At 37.6% G+C, this 21,416-nt stretch overlaps 1 protein-coding gene across 2 annotated transcripts in view; it reads left to right on the forward strand.

Annotated features, from left to right (window-relative positions):
* ATP6V0D2 (ATPase H+ transporting V0 subunit d2) overlaps positions 1–21,416 on the forward strand; it is a 47,634-nt gene that overhangs the window by 14,755 nt on the left and 11,463 nt on the right. For both annotated transcript variants that reach the window (XM_007084318.3, XM_042973146.1), the window contains exons 3-5: positions 15,383–15,561; positions 16,762–16,841; positions 18,600–18,677. In XM_007084318.3, coding sequence (XP_007084380.1) covers positions 15,383–15,561; positions 16,762–16,841; positions 18,600–18,677 — 337 coding nt within the window. The remainder of the gene's footprint in view (positions 1–15,382; positions 15,562–16,761; positions 16,842–18,599; positions 18,678–21,416) is intronic.

Raw genomic sequence — 21,416 nt, forward strand, 5'->3', positions numbered from 1 at the left:
CCCAATAGCTGTCCAGCTCTTCCTATACCATGTCTATAAATAAGCAAGTAGAAGAAATGAGCGTGGTTTGAGGCAAGAAGTAATCGCTGATGTACCTGAGACTTGTGGTTGGTGCCAATACACTTTGTTTGTGCAATTAGACTTCCTATCACTGCTGTAGGTTAGGATTTTATTTATAGGCAAGACCCCAAATGCTGATTTTTTTAAGGATCCACAAACACACAGCTAGTCAGAGATGACTATTAGGTGTGAACTTGGATCTGACTCAGTGCAAAGCCCAAGCACTTTCTTTGGGAAGGGTTCTCGGAAGCCTTCCCAGAGGGTCTGACATTGCTGCTGAACCTGGAAATGGGGTAGAATTTGGGGTTGAGGGAGAAGGCTGAACATCTGGGGTTGAAGCATGTAGATGGGAGGGGCACTGCATGTATGTTGAATCACAGGTCAGTTTGGGCAGGAGTAGGCTGTGCCAAAAGGGGAGGAAAGAATGGGGAAGGGAGGTTAGAGAAGTAAGTTCCAGACAAAGTATGCACACTCTTCAGTGGCAGGCTAGGGAAATTGGGCTTTATCACAGAGGAGAGTATTTTTCAATCTGCAAGATTGAAAGAGAGTATTCTTTTAACTGCAAGATTCTTCCTTAAAAAAAAAAGTCTGAAGCGGCGCCTGGCTGGCTCAGCCGGTAGAGCATGTGACTCTCCATCACGGGGACGTGAGTTTGAGACCCACGTTGGGTGTGGAGCCTACTTAAGAAAAAAATAAAATAAAATATTTTTTAAATAAGAAAAATATGAAGCAGAAAATCAAAATGTAAAAGAGACAAAAGAAGAAGCCAAGTTTGTTCATAGGATTCTTACCTCCTTGCAAGGGTTGAGGTGAAGTACAAAGTGCATGGGCTTGGACTGAATCAGGTCCAGGTTCATATCTAATCTTCAGTGGCTGCCTGATAGAGATGCCTCCTGCAAACATGTCTGGCAAGGGTAGTTATGGAGACACCATCAAAGATTCCTCGGCACAAAGACAAGATGGCCCTATCTGTGTGGAAGCAGAAATGGCAGTCAAAATACTAGACAATATTTATGGAATGTTACATATGCCAGGGCTCTGCTAAATGCTTTATAAACATTGTCTCCTTTAAACCTGACAAATCTTAGTTCTTATCATCACCACTTTAAGGATGAGAAAACTAAAATTTAAGTGCAGTAGTTTGCCTGGGTCACAGATCAAGTGGCGGAGTTATACTTTAAAATAAATGTTGGCAGTAGGCTTTGCAAACCTATTTTGCTCAGATTTTAGATGAATCAAGAAAATCTGACCCATGATAATGACAGAGGACAGTCCAATTTTAATGGAGTCAGAAAGCTGCCAGGTTGAGAGACAGAGCTCACGTGACAGAAACTTGCTCAAAATATATTAGAAAGTGCTCTAGCCCTAAGAGTGACTCTGAGTCACTTGGTCAATGTTTCCTCTTATGTGATGACTCCATGATTTAGTGCTTCCCAATTATAGAATCTTAAACCTGGACAAGGCCTTAACGTCAATTAAGCAAGCATGTTTATTTCACAACAAACATGTTGATCTAGTTAAAATGTACTCTGTTTCTAAAACAAAATTACTTAAAATTCCAAGTATTTCTAGTCATTAACAATGTTTAAAAACTATGTATAAGAATATAGGTGGTCACAAAGCCCTGCATAGACTATTAATGCAAACTGAAAGTGGAGAGGTAGTTTGGGTACTATCAGTATTGTTAGTGGTGTTAGTAATGGACATGTTTTAATTTATCTACTCTCTTGGCTATAAGTTCTTTTTTTTTTAAGTTTTTATTTATTTATTTTGAGAGAGAGATACGGGGAGAGAGAGAGAGAGAGAGAGAGAGAGAGTGGGGGAAGGGTAGAGAGAGAAGGAGCGAGAGAATCCCAAGCAGGCTGTCCGCGCGGAGCCTGGAGCGGGGCTCGAAACTACAAATCACGAGATAATGACCAGAGCCAAAATCCAGAGTCAGACGCTCAATGGATTGAACCCCTTGGCTATAAATTCATTAAATTAGTTCTTTTAGTATCTCTATCTGTACTTCCTAGTATGTAATGGGCACTGAATATTTGTGGAATTGATATATAATTCTGTATTTAGCAGCACCTTACACAGAGCTATAAAATACTTCTAGACAACTCAGGATTTTATATTTTATATAGCACTTGAATATTGGTTATTTGCTGGCCAATATGTTAGGGATAAAAACCAGGTGTCATGCCTGAAGATACATTTTTGTATGACCAGGTGAGTGTTTAAAGTACTTTTTAAAAATATATTTAGTCGAGGCTTGCATTCTTTAATTAGCCATAGTCTCTAATACTCCCCTATCGCCTTATCATCCTCTGATCTGTCTTGTGTCTTCTCAGTCTCATTCCATGATTCGTCCCACCGCATCATGTGAGTTGCCAGGCTAGGCAGCATCCAACTGCTCTGTGCCGAATCTAGAGATGTGTTACCATAACAAGAGGTGTACATACGAAAAAGAGTACTAAAAAAAAAAAAAGAGAGAGAGGGAGAGTCCTAAAACTACTTTTCTTATTTCTCTTCTAGAATGTTTTGTGAAGTCAGGTGTCTAACTAGCACCCATGAACTTCCATAAGATAATTACTTCCTATTCTATCAGGAAATGTCCGGCCATCCTTATGGAAATAGTAAGTCAACCCTAATAGAGATAGTCTAAATTTAAGTTGTTTTAATAAATACAATCCAAGCACGGCACATTTGTGTGATATAATTACTGTATATGTGAAACTTACTTTGAAAATCTGGAATGGATATTTTTAAATACTTAATAGCAGGAAGATCTGGGGGTTTTGTATACTATAATTATACACAGTTTTGTGAAACAAAAGAATGAATCCATAGCATTTTAATGAAGAGACTATTTAATATAGGACTGGATTGTTTTATTTTTCTTCCCTCCTACTCAACGCTTTCTGGCAGCATTTCAACTTCTCATCCCTTTTGAGATTAGCCATCTCTTAAAAATAATCTTTCAGTATTCAAAATATTCCATCTCAGGGGATATAAATTTTCTGAATATAGGATGAGCAAGGAAATATGGTCTTAAGTACTTGGACTCATATTAGCCAAGAACTATAAGTTAAGGACCACACACTGATGAAATCTTTAAGGATTTCTTTATAAAGGCAATTCAAAGTTCTTGACTATCCTGATGATGTATTATAAATCTTTTACAGGCTTTGCCCTGCACTATACATTAGGAGGCTGTATACCTTGGTTTGCCCCGAGCGGTTTCTCAGGATGCAGATCTTTTACTGCTAAAACCAGGAAAGTCCTCAGCCAACCAGATGAATTGGTTGCACCATCACTCGTTAGTCACAAAATCAGTAACATAATTCTGGGTCACTTACATTTTTACATTCTAATGGAGCAAGCTGATGTGTTCACAAATGGTGAAAAAATAAGACAGAATTAAGCAACAGCTGTAATAGAGGCTTATGCATTCAACTGGAGGAGGCTAAAGGATGGAATAACTAACTTTGATTTTAAAAGATTTTGCAGTGAAAATGGAATTTGAACAAAATTTTAAAGGGGCATTAAGTTGAAAAAATAACTAGTGAGGCATGAGAAGATTTTGTATGTGGAAATAACTAGTCATCTCAGATGTGGCTGGAGTCTAGATAAGGGCTGGGAAAAGAGAGTAAAGAGCCTGGCCAGATTAAGGGCTTTGACCTTAAGTCTCTATGAGTAAAAGTCAATAAAGGAAGGCTTTTCAGAAAGGGTTCCACTATTGGCATGCTTCCTACATGCTGCTGACTGTACCCCTCACCACATGGTCACCACCTTGTAAGGTGGGGCGTATTCTGCTGAGAAGCCATGTGGAAGACCAGTTGAACACTTAACGGCTTCTCTGCCTAAGGCAATGTGACATGGCTTTAGTTTCTCCTCTAACCAATGGTAAAGTATCTGTTCTTACTGTGTGTGCAGTGTTTGTTCAATAATGGCAAACATTATTGTTATAATAGTGTTATAATAGTGTTATAATAACACTCCTGTTATTATGCCTATTTCCTGGGGCATCCTTAAAGGATCTTGTAACTAGCTAGTAAATACAGAAGCTAAGGTATGAAATCAGGTCACTCTCGATAGCATTCCAAAGATGTTATTTTCTCTTTTTTGTTTGTTTGTTTTTACTTTTCAGCTCTTAAACTGCCCTGAAAAGTGAGGGGACTGATCTGATGTATATTTTAGGAAGATGGTTCTGTTGGTATTGTGAAATGTGCATTGAAGGGATAGGACTTGAAACAGAGAAAACAGAGACATATTTTAAAAGTTTATGCTGGAAATAGAGATAGTGAGGAGGGAACAGGGGTTGAACACATTTGGGAGCTAGACGTAACAGAATTTAGCATCTTGATTTTTGATAAGAAAGAGAAATTCCTGGAAATTCTAAGCTAAGGAAAAAAGAATTTGCAAGTAAGATAAAGGCTTTCGGTTTTACTTTTAATCAAAAAGAACAGGAAGCCCACTGTAAATTAGAGAAAATTATATAAATAAAACACCCTTAATCTCATCATCATTTGGCATTATTTTCATATTCTTTTTTCTATACACTTTAAAAGAACTAGAATCACTCTGTAGATATAATTTTGAATCTTAATTTTTCTATGTATAGTATCAGCATTTTTTTTTTCTATGTCAAAAAATTTTCTTAGCATTTTTAAATGACTAAATAGCTTTCCATCTGGTCATGAACATTTTAGAAGTGCTGAGTTTTGTGTCTTCCTTACATCAAAGTCCACAAAGTATTTAATTTGTTAAATCTTGATTTCAGTAATCACCTTCCCAATAATATCATGAGATTGACCTTTTGACACCACTATGCATTTGTGATTCTGAATCTCTGGCCAGAAAAGTCCTTCTGAAATCTTAAGAACTGCAACAACTTAACGGTTTTATATCCAGGGATTCCATGTGGATGTTCAATGGCAAGCAAGTATGTGGCAAAAATGTCTCAACTGTAGCTGCTGATAAGGCTTCCAGCATTTAAACTCTCAAGCACTTTGAAAATTGAAAAACCCTGGTGCTATTCTGCAATAGCAATGCTGGATCTGTCTATAACTGAATGACACTCACTTAGTCAGCATAACATGTACTAAGTGACTGCTGTGAGTGAAGGCCTATGCTAGGTTCTAAAATTAGAGATGAATTGAATATAATCTTGTTCTCTAAACCAGTGGAACAGTTGCTTAAGGTGCAGATTCCAAGACCCTGCTTATAAAAAGTATGTTTTATTAGGCCCTGGAATGTGGTCTGTGAATCTGCACTTTTAATAAGCCCTCCAGGTGACCCTGATGCAGGTGAGAAATTCTTGTAACTAGTCGGTAGACTCTAACCTGAGTCTACAATAGAGCGGTTATGGAACCTTGAAAAGAAGTTACTTACTCATTCAAAGACTTTGTTTCCTCATCTAGAATAGTAATAATTATATACAATATAGAATTGCAAGTGTAATTTGAAAATAGGACCAGCTATGTATTTTGCAAGGCCTAGTGCAAATGAAAATACAGGGCCCTTGTTAAAAAAAGGTTAAGTAATTTCAAGAGAGCAGCAGCAGAGAATTAAACCAACCGTGGCCCTGTATGACTATATAGGTCCCATGCCCATGAAACTGGATGAATGAAAAAATATATAATATTCAATATAAACATATACACGTACCCAAAAAATGCAGCTAATTTTTTGCATTAGGGTGTAATATTCACTGGTGAAAGCGAGAAAAGACTGCATAATGAAGGTGATGCCAAAGCTGAAGACTTGAAGGACGAGAGCGTGTTTGTACACGGATGTGGCTGGGAGGAGGCAAAGCGCAGCCCCAGAAACACAATACATAAAACCACTACTAATGTTGGGCTGCCGATGGCAAGTGACGTCAGCAAAATTAGTGTCTGAGGTTTAAGGATGTTAAGATATTGGATGTAAAAGAGCTTAGGATGCCATCCCTACGACACTTCTCTTTGAGTGGGAAACAAATCAGGGCCAAAAGAGACGTGTTTTTTCCTTCGCTCTTCGTCGACATTCTGGGTAGGGTAGCGACCAACCACCAGGGGCCATGACTGATCCCAGTAACCTGCTTTCCAAAGTCTTGCTCTTTCCCCAACATTTGTTGAGTAGCAGAGGTTTGAGCCTGTCTCATAACCTGGAAAGACTGAAATCCACCCTGGTACTGATCCAGATATCCATTGCCGTCCTTGTATTTTACTTTTTTGTGTTTATTTTATTTTTTTAATTGAAAAAGAAGCCTGTGCCTATGTTTTTTTTTTAAAGAATTTTTTATTACATTTTATTTAGTGCTCACTACAAGGTAGCACTTTTATAATTACTTTACATGTATTAAATTCATTTAATTCTCATGACAACCATATGGGTGGCACTGATATTATCCATGTTTTAGAAATAAGGAAACCAAGATTAAGTAGAGACTATATTTCTGAATATATTTCCCAAAGCCCAGAGGTTTTGATTTATTTATTTTTTTTACTTTTTTAAAAAAAAATTTTATTATTTGTTTTAGATTTTACTTTTAGGTAATCTCTACACCCAATGTGAGGCTCAAACTTTCAACCCTAAAATCAAGAGTCGTATGCTCTACCGACTGAGCCAGCCAGCCAGGCACGCCAACCTTCATAAGTTTGATGCATAATTTCTTCTATATGAAAAAGTTTTATGTATATACATGTTTATATGCAAACAAACAAATATAAATATACATAGTTGGTTTTATTGTTTGCTTTAGAACAGTGAAATTATATATATTACCTATAAGTTATCTTTTACATAATCTAGTCAGAATTTTCTTTTTTTCAAAATTTTTTTCATTTTTTAGTTTATTTTAGAGAGAGAATGAGTGGAGTAGAGGGGTAGAGGGAGAGAGACAGAATGTTATGCAGGCTCCATGCTCAGCTCTAACACTGGGCTTGATCCCACAACCCTGGGATCATGGCCTGAGGTGAAACCAAGACTCAGATGCTCGACCAACTGAGCCACTCATGTGCCCTGAGAATTTTCTGCATGAGCACATAAGATCTATCTTATTTAAAAAATATTTTGCATCTCGCTGTGTTACATCTACCATTATTTATTTAACTATTCCCCTTTCATCCATCTACGTTGTTTCATTTCTTTGCTTTCTCAAATAATGTCTCAACAGGCATCATTGTACATATATCTTTGCTTTCCCATGCCAGAATTTCTTTAGCATGAATTCCTAGAAGTGAAATTACTTTTTCAATAGATATGCAGGTCCTAGATTTTGATAGATATTAGCAGATTGCTCTCATACTCCAACAGCATATGAAAGTTTTGTTCCTTTCCTAGTCTCTCAGATCTTTTTTTTTCTTTTCTCATCAGAAGATATAAGATGCTCCAACATCTTCTGTGACTGGTTTGTTGAATATAAGAAAGATGAGATCCACCTGTTAACTGTTCTTGACCAAATGAACAGGCTATGATAGATACAACTTGTTTAACCTCTCTAACTGACAAAAAGAATCACTCCACTGGTGTTTTCCTGTGAATTACCATAGTATTTACATGCATGGCTAAAGAAGGGGTGACATAGAATAATCTCTAATATTATAAATCTCCTCAATGGAAAAGTATTGAAAAAGCAAGGAATAGGCAGCTATGACCCTAGAAAGGCAGCTCAGGGTAAGATACCAGGTAGTCAATTAAGTCCTTCACCTTTGTTTACCCAGTGACTGACAGAGTTAATGTACTTGAATGAACATAAAGAAAAACTTATTCATTGATTGAAAAAAAATCATCATTGTGTCTGTATTCTGTACAAGTATGGTTCAGGCTTCTTGGAGGCCACAAAAATGTACTGAACAAACTCCTATAACTAATAAAGATTGGTAAGAATTATCTGTAAATAATTGTATTTGAAATAAATATGTAAAATGACTTATCCAAAAGCACACAATTGAATAGGGGCAGAATTAGCACTGGAATCCAGTTCTTATGTCCTCGGATATGCAACAAATATTTGTGAATGAATGAGCTAACTATTCTTTATGTTCACCATTGATACTGCCAATATATATTGAAAATTAATTTCACCCCAAGATAAATATAAATACAAACATTTACAGAGAGAATCAAAATAGCTAGAGAATGGAGAATAATAGGAACATGGGCACTGATGTAGAAAAGGACAAATAAGTTTGAAGAATTTTTAAATCCTCACAGATGGGTTAGACCAAGATTGTAGAGAAGTACTAGAGAAAAGAGTCTTCTAAAGATTCCAGAGCTACCAAGAGTTTGGGAAATGCATAGTGATCAGCAGTCTTGTTCTAAAATATGCTATTATAGGCAGTGCTGACTTCTGAGCAATTTTTTACTATTTTATTTTGCTAGAAGGAAAAATTAGTGTGACAGCAAAATTAATTGCTTTTTAAAATTATTTTAATTTTCACTTCTTCTATTTAAAAAAGGGAAACTTTAGGGGAAGTAAGATTATGTTACCCAAAAGAAGTCAAATTTCAAGAAGGGGCAGATGTTTATGGGGATATTCTAAATCTCAACATTCTCTTTAGCGAGTCAGACTAAATAGCAGAACTGCCCTATGTGAGGATATGGAGTTAGCACTGGATTAAATGAATCTGGAGTAAAAGAGATGTTTCCCAATGTGATCAAGGAAAACTTCCATTTGAATATTAACACATTGGGGGGTGCCTGGGGGGCTCAGTCGGTTGAGCATCCGACTTCGGCTCAGGTCATGATCTCACGGTTCGTGAGTTCCAATCCCACATCGGGCTCTGTGCTGACAGCTCAGAGCCTGGAGCCTGCTTCAGATTCTGTGTCTCCCACTCTCTCTCTGCCCCTCCCCTGCTCGTGCTCTGTCTCTCTGTCTCTCAAAAATAAATAAACATTTAAAAAAATTAATACATTGGAAAATACTTCCAATAAGGCCCTATTGTCCACGTCACAATAAATATTGTCAGGCCTCTTAGCGGTGGATCAGCACATTTCATTGAGGAATTGCATTGAGGAATGAAATAACTTACAGTACACCAAGTGTATTTCAGACATCACCCAATCCTGTCTATGGACAATTACTCTTGATTATGCATTTCATGTCCCTGTCCCTATATTCTTTGTAGGTACCAGTGTGACCTAGCAAACATCACAGTTCTGGTCACCTAAGCAGAACTGTCATCAAGAATGCTGTATCAAGTGTTGCAGATGGAAAGATACTGATTCAACCTCTTGGTAGAAAGGAATGTATGGCAATCAAGTCCTGATATCAGGATGTGGCTCTTACGATCAAGTCACAATGCTTTTAGATAATGAAACTGTTGTAATCACCACGTGCACCAAGTTACTTACTATCCAAGTGCACCCAAATGGAGAAGTTCAGACAGAGCCCTGAAGATTCTCCAGCTAACAAAGGGATTCAGGCCTTTTTATATATAAAAGCAGTTGTCATTCATGACAGCTAGTTAATCAGAATTGTTTTCAGATTAATGATTACATTCCCAAAGAGATAAACATTAAACTGTTTGAAGTTCCAGTATCTTATAGGAAACATCGTGAAATAATGACCATGCAAGGATCATTCTAGGCTTACAATATGCAGAACAGGATGGTAACAAGTTTTATAAAACAGGTATAAATCAGATTTAATGTTTAATAAATATCCCAGCAACTAACATAATTTATGGTCTTGTGGATGTTCCAGTCTTCTAAATGACTACCTCTCAGTTGTTGTCTTTACACCGTAAAGGGGTTAATAACGTCTGAGAAAATTTTGAAAAGGTTCTATTGGCTAGAACTCAATGTGAAACTACAGAAATGTAGAAATCTCAGCCCATAAAAGAGTTTAAACATTGCAAATTTTTATACCAAAGATGATGTGGCTTATAATTTTCTGCTCCCCTTCCTCCAAAGTCTGGTTTATAGGAAATTATCTTCCTCTAAGAGTATATGACTTTGCCTTCCTTTATCTGAGGCACTCTGCTAGTGCTTTCATTTGTGTTACTAATACTAATGCCAACCATTCAAAGTTGAATAAATATTTCCATTTTAAGACTGAGAAAATGGAGCTCTTGTTAAACTGGTTTTTATGTGACAGAGTTAGGTTCAGAATTAGGTTTCTTTGTTTCAAAGCCCAGGCTCTTCTACTGGGACAACTTAAGATTTACAAAATGTCATATGTATGATTTGATTAGTTTACACAGTGACTATATGAAGACAGTGATATTCTACCCTTTCCCACACCTTGATGCTAAGCTTCTTAAAAAGGATAGTCTAGAGTCCTCTATTTTCTCACTTGTTTACTCAAACCACTTCAGTCTTGTTGTCTATGCCACAGGGCCACCCAAACCACTCTAGCTGCTAGGTCCAGTAGGATATATTTTCAGCCTTTCATAACTTGTCCTGGTATTCAGTTGTTGATGTCCATGTCCCCTGCATTCTGTGGTGACACTTTCTCTTCGTGCTCCTTTTCCCATTTTGGCCCTTCCTCAGTCTTCCTTGCAAAGTTTTCTTACTGCCCCTTAAGAGTTTTCTTTTGCAGGGTGGGGAGGGCGGGGTTCTGTTCTATTCACTTTTCTAAAATGCACACTTTCTTTTTAATGATATTATTCACATTCATAGCTGGAGAAGTAATCAGAAGCCAAGTAATAAAGAGCCTTGTGTACAATAATGAGAAATTTGTTCTTTATTCTAAAGGCAAAAGGAAGCCATTGACAGATTTTTAGGAATGAAAGTAGTGATGTTGCTGATAGTAATTACAGAAGAAAGAGAAACATTAGGGGCATTCAGGTTTTGAGATAATATGACTGTGATGTCTATGAGAAGACCAGTCAGTCATAGCCACAAAAAGGAAGTGAAAGAATATAGATCTGAGGCTGAGCAGAGGTTTTGACTAGAGCTGAAGAATAATTCCTCTAACTCACCAAATTATGGCTCTACATTATCTGACCATTCAGCAACTGTTATGACAGCCCAGAATTTGGTAGTTAGCATATAAGAAATATATTTTAATTAGCTTCAAGACCCTTAAATAAGTTTGGGAACAAAAAGAGGAAAAATAAGGGTGCTTTGCTGGATCAGTCAGAGAAGCATGCAATTCTTGATCTCAGGGTCATGAGTTCTAGCCCCACCTCGGGCATAGAGATTACTAAAAAAAAAAAAGAGAGAGAGAGAGAGAGAGATAAACTTTAAAGAGAGAGAGAAAAAATAGCACTAAGACAAAAAGGAAATGTGAAAATATCATTTGCCTTTAGCTTTTTTTTCTGAATCTAATACAGAGTCAGAGGTTTGGTTTTGGGGTACCAACTCTGCCTCTTTCTAGCAGTGTGATCTTGGACAAGATATTTAAATAAAGTGGTGGTAGTGATGGTCCTTTCAGCATTGACTCGTTGACTAGTGCGGCTTGAGTGAGAACATGCACGCACCGTCTGACACACAGTAAAAGCCTCCAAGAGGGCAGGTATTTTAAAAATTATAATTTTTACAACCTAAAATTTTTGAAATTAAGTCGTTCACTCTATCACAATTTTCGGTGACATCATGGTTTTCGTAGGTGCCAATATCAGAGTTATAGAATAAAATATTTAGGAGGGGGCTAAAATGAGGATGTTTGTCTAGACTACTAGTAGAAGAAAAGTTAACCCAACTCATCCTGGCTCTGTCACTACTTATGAACACAACTATCTAAAACATGAGAACATTGAACTAGGTGAACATCCAAGTGTCTTTAAGCTCAGAAATTACTCAAGCAATATCAGCAGTGATTTTATTCCCTACCACTATATCACTGTATGCATGGCCCTGAAGGTCTATAAAGATTAGAGTCTGGAGAATATCAACTATTTCTAGGCATGCCAATCCCCCTGCCACCCCAGAGAGCCAATGATAGTTATATACCAGCATATGTGTGATGGGGATGAGGGAGGGAACAGGAAAGAAGTCCTCTCCCTTCTGCCCCCTGCCATGGACCAAGTGCTGTGTTCTGTCTTCATTTCCTGAACAACTAGGAAAACTGTGCTACTGTTCCATCTTAGAAACAAGACCATTTAAATAATGAGTTGAAATAAAACCAATCTCTATAGCCCTGCTCTTTGCAATATAGGGCTTAGGCTATTAGCAAAAAAAAAAAAAAATTAAATTAAATTAAATTTTTAGATTTTTTTTAAGCAAACTCTACCCCCAATGTGAGGCTCCAATTCATGACTCTGATACTACAGTCATGCTCTACCAACTAAACCAACCAGACATCCCTAAAAGAAAGTAAGTTTAACTCAATACACACATGAGCACACCTACTGCACAGGCAAAGGCTTGAGTGTTACATGTCGCCTAAATCCTTACAGCACTAACATTGGTTGCCTGTCAACGTTGGTCTAATAGTCCTCTGCAAGTTGGGAATGTTAGCAGCTCATATGCTTTTACATTACAGAGGTGCTGTGGGGAACAATTAAATGTCTGGAGCCTGCTAAGGGTTATTAAGTGCTAGCAATTCCCCTCTCAGGTAATAGTTTTTGAGCCATAAAAGGACAGTTAAATAAGCACTTCCATTTTAATATCATTTTCAAGAGATAAAAAGGAGTCTAAAATTCTATAATGTCTAAATTTAGTACTGCTGTTTGGGAGGCGAAGAAACTTTAGAGTCATGTGCCTTTTACAAAGGGATAATTGCCTGCTTCTAAACTTCTTCAGATAGAATTTTTATTGGGGTAAACTGTCAAAGCTTCACAATGAAGGAGATTCTCTTCCAGCGGGAAATGCACTCTTGCACAGGAAGTCTTGTGACCACTGCAGCCACGTTCCAGGGACAGTGCTTCTAAGAGACTTGGCTAATTTTTATTCATTTACTTTTCAAGCCTGAATTGTGGCAGGGGTTAGTCCCGTCACTGTCAAACCTGGAGAACCTCAGCTCCTCAGTTGGCTGCCCCTTCACTCTCCTGATTCAAAACCTCACCCTCTCGGCTCCCTTCTTCCTCTCACCACTGGACCACGTTCTTTTCTCTCCCATCTTAAAAAAACAAAAACCAAAATCCAAAGCCCCTTGGCCCCTGGGTTTCCATTGAACTGTCTTCCCCTTTTAAGGTCAACTTGTTGTTTGAAATCTTTTCTTTTTAAACCTTTTTACTTCCCACTCACTTTAAACACACGTGATCACATTTCTGCCACCTTCTCCCGTGTCCCTTCCACCAATAAACTCCACTGGAAGTTTTTTCACTGTGTTGCCAGATAACCACTTAATTGCTGCATCTTATGGACACTTCAATGTCTACCTTGAGTTTCTTGTGGCCTTTGATGCTCTGACCACTTCTTCCTAGGACTTGTAGAATTCTCTTTACTGGGTTTCCCCCTCCTTTCTGGTCATTCTTTCTGAGATTCCATCGAGGTCCTCAAATGTTGAGTTTCTCCAGGGTTTTCAGGGCAGAACACTATATGCACTCTAGGATGTGATCCCAACCATACCCAAGACTTATGTTTCCACTGTTAAACTACCCTCCACCCCCACAAACCCCCCTCAAATGTCTGCTCCCAGCTGTCTTCAGGACTCATATTTCTGAAGCTTACTTAGCATCTCCTCTTGGATATCTCCCGGGCATCTAAACTCATTCTGTCCAAAGCATCTGCTCCCACAACAACCTACTCTTCCTCCAATGCTCTCATCTCAATAAATGACTCCATGATCTTGTAAACCTAGAAACCTATGTGTCATTCTTGACTATCCTTGACTGCTAAAGACAGCATAACATAAAGGCTAAGAGAAAGATCCCAGAAGCAGACTGCTTTTGAGTTCCTCGGCTCTTTCATTTGTTAGCTGTGTCATCATGAGTGAGATTTTTACCTTACTTGGCCCCTCTGGCTCCTCATCTGTAAAATGGAGATAATCACAGTACTCCTTGTTATCATGACAGTGTTGTTATCATGATTAAATGATGTAACTTTTGTAAAGCACCTCACTATCTGTTTGTTTACCCTTCTCTGTTTTAATCATTATTCTACATAAATCATAACACCCCCTTCTGCTTGAAGGCATTCAGTATCTTCCATCGCCCCCCACACCCAGATTCTTCATTTTGTCTGTCAAAACCTTGCTTGTTCAGCCACAGCCCCACCTCCAGTGCCCGGCTCCAGCCAGAGAACTCCTTGTATTCTCTTCTCTGGGGCTTTTCACATACACTTCCTTCTGCTTTGAAGTGCTCTTTTCCTCAATTCCTAGCCACTGTTGCCTGGATAGCTCCTACTCATTTTGCAAGTTTCAGCTTGAATATCATTCCCTAGAAGTCCCATCCCAGGCTGTTTTGGTGCCCAGCTCTGAATCCCCTCACTACACTATAATTTGCCTAGCATCTGTGCTTGGTTACAATTTACTATAATGGATTCTTTGTCCAGTTCCTCCCTCCAACTATATTCTCTGTGAAGTAAGGGACTGTGTTTCTTTTACTTCTCAACCTCATTGTTTGGAATATCTTGGGTGCTGAGCACATGATTGAACAAGCATATGCATCCACAATATCCTGGGCAGAGCTTATATTTAGCCATGTAACCATATAAAATATGAACCTATGGGCTCTTGGGGACCTAGGGAGAAAATGGCTAGAAAGTTCACTACCTGGCCTCATAGGAGGAAAAGAATACAGAATATTTTAATTTTTAAATAAACAAACATTAAATATTTTGATATTAAATTTAATGAAAATTTTTTAATTTTGAATCAATGATGGGCTTTTTTTTTTAACAGGCAGGAAATTGACTTTTTTTGAGAGAGAGAGAGAGAGAAAGAGAGGATCTTAAGCAAGCTCCACACCCAACATGGATCCCAAGGTGGGGCTCAGTCTCTTGCCTTTGATATCATGACCTGAGCCAAAATCAAGACCACTGGCCACTTAACTGACTGAGCCACCCAGGCACCCCTCAATGATGGGCTTTACTACAGATTTAAATAGTCAGTTTTTAAGATAGAGTGAAATACTCCAGGTCTGTGTTCCTCAACTTTTTAAGACCATAGCCCACTCTGAGAAACCACACAATTTCACACTCACCCTCATACCACGTTCACCAATTACAATGTAGGGGTCATTTTCTGCAAATTTCCACCAGCCTAGGTTTTATTTAGCTTTAGTTAGTTATTACAACGTTGATTTTCAAACTATGATATCCCAGAGAGTCAGATATTTTACCCCATTCACATCTCTCAAACCCCAAAGTTTAAAATAAGAAGAGACTCCTATATTTCCTTAATGAAAAAGTATATGCCTGAACTATATTTTTGTTTATTTATTTATTTATTTTTTATTTTTATTTTTTTTACTGGTGGTATGCTTCTTATTCTCATGCAATTGATTTCTTTCTTCTAAACCAGGTGCAGTTACATGATAGACAATGTGATTCTATTGATGAACGGTGCATTGCAAAAAAAATCTGTGAAAGAAATTCTGGTGAAGTGCCACCCACTGGGCCGTTTCACAGAAATGGAAGCAGTCAACATTGCTGAGACACCTTCGGACCTCTTCAATGCTGTTCTGGTTGAAACACCATTAGGTACAAATGCATAAGCAGTTGTATAGCTGCGTGTGCACATCATCATAGTCAGTAAAAAATGCACATTCAATTCATTGTTTTCTCCATGAATATAATATCATACTATACAGATTCATAGACATGGAAGGGACATTAAGGAATCATCTAGTTCAGCTCCCTCATTTTTCAGATGGCAACAAATGAAAGTAACCTTCCTAGAGTCACATAAGATCCATTTGTAGCCCAGTAGGAGCTGGGACTACCTCTCGACCTCCACACCTTTGTACTTTGTACCAGATCATAGTAAATAAATGATAGAACTTGTCATTTTTCAAAAAATTAATTTTCTAACTGGGTTCTATATGATTAATTCCTTATCCTTTCCTTTTAAATTTCTGTCTAAATAAGGCTGTGTACATTTTGTTTAGAAAGTTTAGGAATGCCATTTTTCTGAGACGCTCAGGGGTGCCTGTCAAATGACCTGAAGCAATGAGGAAACAAATGCTAATTTCATTATAATGTAGCACTGATAATAGTTCTAGCATTCAAAATGCTAATGGGATAATTTTATATACATTATTGTCAGGAAACCTGGATAGTAGCAGTTCATAGCAATTCACTGTAGATCATTTGTCAAAATAGTTGCTGTTGAAAACAGAAATTTTAAAAAGAAAAAAAAATGGTGTCATTAAATGTGTGGTGCTAAGGGAGTGTGAAAGAAAGAGGGTAAGCCTATAATCACGGATGTTTGATTCCAGGCTCTGTCTGGTCCCAACATGGTGACTTGGGGCAATTCAGTGCATCTCAGTTTCCTCATTTTAAAAACAATAGTATCTTAGTATAACAGAGTTTTGAAAACTAAATATGACACAGTTTTAGCACAGCTCAATCCTTAGCATATAGTGAGGTTGGAAGTGATAAATATTACGATTAGATGAGGGGTAGGGGCACTTCAAAAAGTAAGGCATAAAGTGAACAGGTCCAAGGTGTTGTGAGGATCAAATACATGCAATGTTTAGTGAACAGCTTGCACTGAGTAAATGCTAAATAACTAATCACTCTCACTGTCACCATTACTGGTAGCTTTATCCAGTCTGTGGATTGCCACTCCACAGTGTCCTGGTCAAGAATGAGCACAGGATGGTATATGCAGGAAGTCTTTCCATAGTTGATAATCATGCTTTTGATGAATTTATTTTGTGTGATAATTTCCACTTTTAGCTCCATTCTTTCAAGACTGCATGTCTGAAAATACCCTAGATGAACTGAATATTGAATTACTGCGCAATAAACTGTACAAGGTAAGTGTCTCCCAAAATACTACGGTTTTCTTTTTTACATAATACATCTTAACCAGAGTTCTTTATTAAAAGTTACTTTGCCCATTAGCCAACTTCTGCAATTATGAAGCTATACATGGTTGGAATACAGCTTTTACAGTCTTGGTCTTTTGGTTAAATACATACACGTCAGCTTCCCCTGAAGCAGCAAGATTCTTGAGAGGAAGTAATGCGCCCATCTTTCTCTGTATTCCCAGCTCCTTGCCTGGTGTGCCTAGAGCACAAAAGGTAACAGCTGGATAGGTGAATGGTAGGTGGGTGGATAGATGAGCAAGATGAACCATATCCATTTTAAAACAACCAGCATATAGGAGTGCCTGGCTGGCTCAGTCAATAGAGCACGCAACTCTTGATCTCAGGGTTGTAGGTTCGAGCCCCGTGTTGGATGTAGAGACTACTTAAAAATAAAATCTTTAGGGGTGCCTGGGTGGCTCAGTTAGTTAAGTGACCGACTTCCGGTCAGGTCATGATCTCACAGTTCGTGAGTTCAAGCCTCGCGTCGGACTCTGCTGACAGCTCTGAGCCTGGAACCTACTTTGGATTCTGTGTCTCCCTCTCTCTGTACCCCTCCCCCACTCATGCTCTGTCTCTCTGTCAAAAATAAATAAAGATTAAGAAAAACTTAAAAAAATAAAATCTTTTAAAAAATTAAAAAAACAAAACAAAACAAAACCCAGCATACATAGTGAGCCTTGTGTCATGTAGCATCCATTTCTATCCTTAATCCTATTATAGAGTCTTTGAATTTCACAGTTAACCTGTCCATTTACTGACAGTGTGCAGCATACGAAGATGACCAACTCCTGGACACTACAACATAGGTACCACCTTGCATGATCTGGCCAGCTATCTGTCTATGCTGCCACCATTTGAGTAGCTCTATGTCATATGCACTGAGCAAACTGTCCATTTACACTCATACAACAATAGCATCTTTGGACAGACACTCTCACAGAGTAACTGAAGGAATATATACTGTCATGCCATTTACATAACTGGTTATGCTAAAACATAAGGTCCTTTCAAAAGCATTGTGTTGCAGGCAGTTTTCCTCTTTATAAAGAAACTTATGGACTTAGAGCAGCCATCTTTAAGATATAGCTAACAGAAGGCACTGTTTTAAGTAAATTATAGGCATTAATTCACTTAATCCACACAGCAAAACTATGTGCTATCCCCATTCCTCATATGAGAAAACTGAGGCATAGAGAGGTAAGATTTACTTGGCAGAAGTCAGTTAAATGGTAAGTGATTGAGTTGGGATTCAAACACAGTCAGTCTAACTGTACAGCCCAGACTCTGACTTTCCAATGTGTCTTCCATGTTCAAAGCCATCCCAAACGTGTCTCCTGAGCACCAAGAGAGATTAAATGTTGGCACAGGACCAAATCTAGAATTATTTGTTGAGCTCATAAAAGAGTTTGGCACTCTTATTAGAGTACCAAACATTAATCATGTGAAATAAACCCAAGAACCATGCAAAAAAAAGTGCTTGTTAAGGAATCATAAGGTATGATAAGTACAATTTTGTTCTTTTTTAAAGCTGTGCAACATACTTCATTGTGAAAGCTTGTACCAAATTTTTAATAAAATATTGCCCTATGGGACAAGTAATTCAACCTCCATTAAAGTATTTAATAAGCCATGAAAAGCTGATCTACAAATTTCCAAAGGAAAATATCTTCATTTTATTGTTTTATGATCTTTCTTCTTTTTAAGTCTTACCTCGAGGCATTCTATAAATTCTGTAAGAATCATGGTGATGTCACAGCAGAAATCATGTGTCCCATTCTTGAGGTAAGAAAGTCCTTGAATTTCTTTGTGCCAAATAATATGCTTACACACTTTTCACTTGCATAGTCCTACTTATCTTTCTTTATCTTAGAAGCTCCTTTATCTAAAAATAAAATAAACAACATATTTTATCATATATATCATTTGATGCTTTCAGTTAAGAATGGTATTTTGCAAGTTTTCTACATTGAAAAGTTATTTTGGAATTAGAAAAGAAAAATGCTTACAAAATTTGGTCATGATTCATTTTTATGTGGTATGAATAGATTATAATTAGTTAAAAATTTGGTATACTATTAACAATTGGTGAAATACGAGTACTTGTAATAATCACTCAACTTCCCTCCAATGAGGGAACACTGGGAATCTGGGAATTCTCACAACTTGGAACCAAAGTCCACTCTGGGCCTTGTTCCTTATATAAATCCTAAAATAAAGGAAACTCAAACAACCCTCGGGCATTCCAGCTCTGGTTAGGAAGACTTTTGGGGTTAGGTGATTCACAGTTGGCATGCTCACTTAATTATCTGTCAAATGCCCCCATTGCTTTCTACCTCTCTAATTGATGCTATAAACGTCTTAATTTCCCTTTCTCATCACAGATTTCATCTGTGCTCAGAGATCCTCCTGTTCACACATGTTGATCTCAGAGATCAGAAGGATCTGGGAACATGCTGGGCATATTTTGTACTGTGTTTCATATAGATCTCTTTTTCTGGCTTCACAAGAATAACAAAATGGTGGAGGAAGGAGGCAGGTACCATTCTAGACTTAGAAAAGCCCTTTGCTTTGTCCTGTGAAACTAAGTTTTGTCTAAAGAATATCCTTAATCATTAGATTATCTGTCACAGTGACTTCATTGGTAGGTAGATTAAATAGTTCAATAACCTGATTTCAAGAAAAGCCTGGTAATGGGGCACCTGGGTGGCTCAGTTGGTTGGGCGTCCAACTTTGGGTCAGGTCATGATCTTGCAGTTCATCAGTTTGAACCATGCATTGGGCTCTGTGCTGACAGCTCAGAGCCTGGAGCCTGCTTTGAATTCTGTGTCTTCCTCTTTTTCTGCTCCTCCCTCACTCCTGCTCTCTGTCTCTCTGTCTCTCTCTCTTTCTCAAAAATAAGCATTAAAGTTTTTTTAAAAAACATTAAAAGAAAGAAAGAAAGAAAGAAAGAAAGAAAGAAAGAGAGAAAGAAAGAAAGAAAAGCCTGGTAAGAACTGCCCTATAGCAAAAAAAGGAAAAAAACAAAAAACTTGAATAACTTCACCTGCTGTATTTTAACCTAATGTTCTGAAACTGCATATGATAAAATTAGTTCCCCTCAAAACATTTAATCTTTAAAATTTTACAGTTGAAGATACTTTGCTATCCCCTGTTGAAACTCTTCAAGCAAAAGCAGTCCTTGAAGTAAAAATTTATCACTGGAGAGCTCCAAAAATTCTTTTTTGCCTTTATCTATATTACACAGGAAGTGGGCACTGATAAATAAATAACATTTTTTTATGGCATACTAAATGTCAGAAAGTGAGCTAGTCTCTTTCAGACATTCTGAACATAAGTAATCTGCTGGCCCTAAGAAGCACTCCCCTTTCTTGTCATAAATTTTTAACTACTAGCCACACTATAAGAAGCCACATTATCCATGGCTCAAAAGTGTAATTTCAACATGGCATAATTCCTGTGGTTTAGAAATGGCTTGTGTGCTTTATACCCACTAACTATGTGCAATAAGAGCTATGGCAAAACTCAGAACATTTCAAGAGGTATACAATGACATTATCAATAGTTAACGTGTATTATGTGCCAGATGCTATCCTAAGTGCTTAATGTACATGAATTCACTTGGACTTCAAAACAGCGCAACAACAACAAGATGGGAGTTTAGCATCTATTTTTCAGAAGGGGAAACTGAGGCACAAAGAAGCTAGTAACTCGCCTGATGACACACACCTAAGAAGTGGTAATGTCAGAATTTGAACTCAGGCAGCCTCTCTCTGGTTCCTCTATGTTCATCCACTATTTTACTTACATTAAAGTTAGCATTCACAATTCTTGTATGAAAGTAAGTACTAATTCATAAGCAAGATCATACTGCATGTGGTATAAAAATCAAAAATAGATAAGAATTATGTCTCTGTAATCCTCAGTAATGCAGAAAGGACAGCATAGTAGAAGAATCCTTGTCACTGGAAGGGTTTGATCAAAATACTGTATAATACCCAGTGTTCTCATTATCCCTTCCTATACCCATGATACTACCATATTAGATTAGGTTCTTTTTTAAGCTGCGTTAAAAATAAAAGTCCGCTTGAGCCACCTGGGTGGTTTAGTGGGTTAAGTGTCTGACTTTGGCTCAGGTTGTGATCTTGCAGTTCGTGAGTTCAAGCCCCACGTTGGGCTCTGTGCTGACAGCTCAGAGCCTAGAGTCTGCTTCAGATTCTGTGTCTCCCTCTCTCTCTGCCTTCCCCCTGCTCACACTTTGTCTCTCTCTGTCTCTCAAAAATAAATAAACGTTAAAGAAATTTTTTTAATTAAAAATAAAAAAATAAAAGTCCACTCAACTACCTTTATACATTACACTGAAGTATTAGTTACACAGAGCATGCAATTATAATGTGTCTAATGATATGATCAGAAGAGATTTTTCAGATTTATATAAATATATCAGATCATGTAATTACCTCTCATTTTATTTGTGCAACATTAGAGCACCTCAGTTATCACATTCTTCCATCTATGTTCTTA

The sequence above is a fragment of the Panthera tigris genome, chromosome F2 (genome assembly GCF_018350195.1).
Source record: "Panthera tigris isolate Pti1 chromosome F2, P.tigris_Pti1_mat1.1, whole genome shotgun sequence".
Classification (NCBI taxonomy): domain Eukaryota; kingdom Metazoa; phylum Chordata; class Mammalia; order Carnivora; family Felidae; genus Panthera; species Panthera tigris.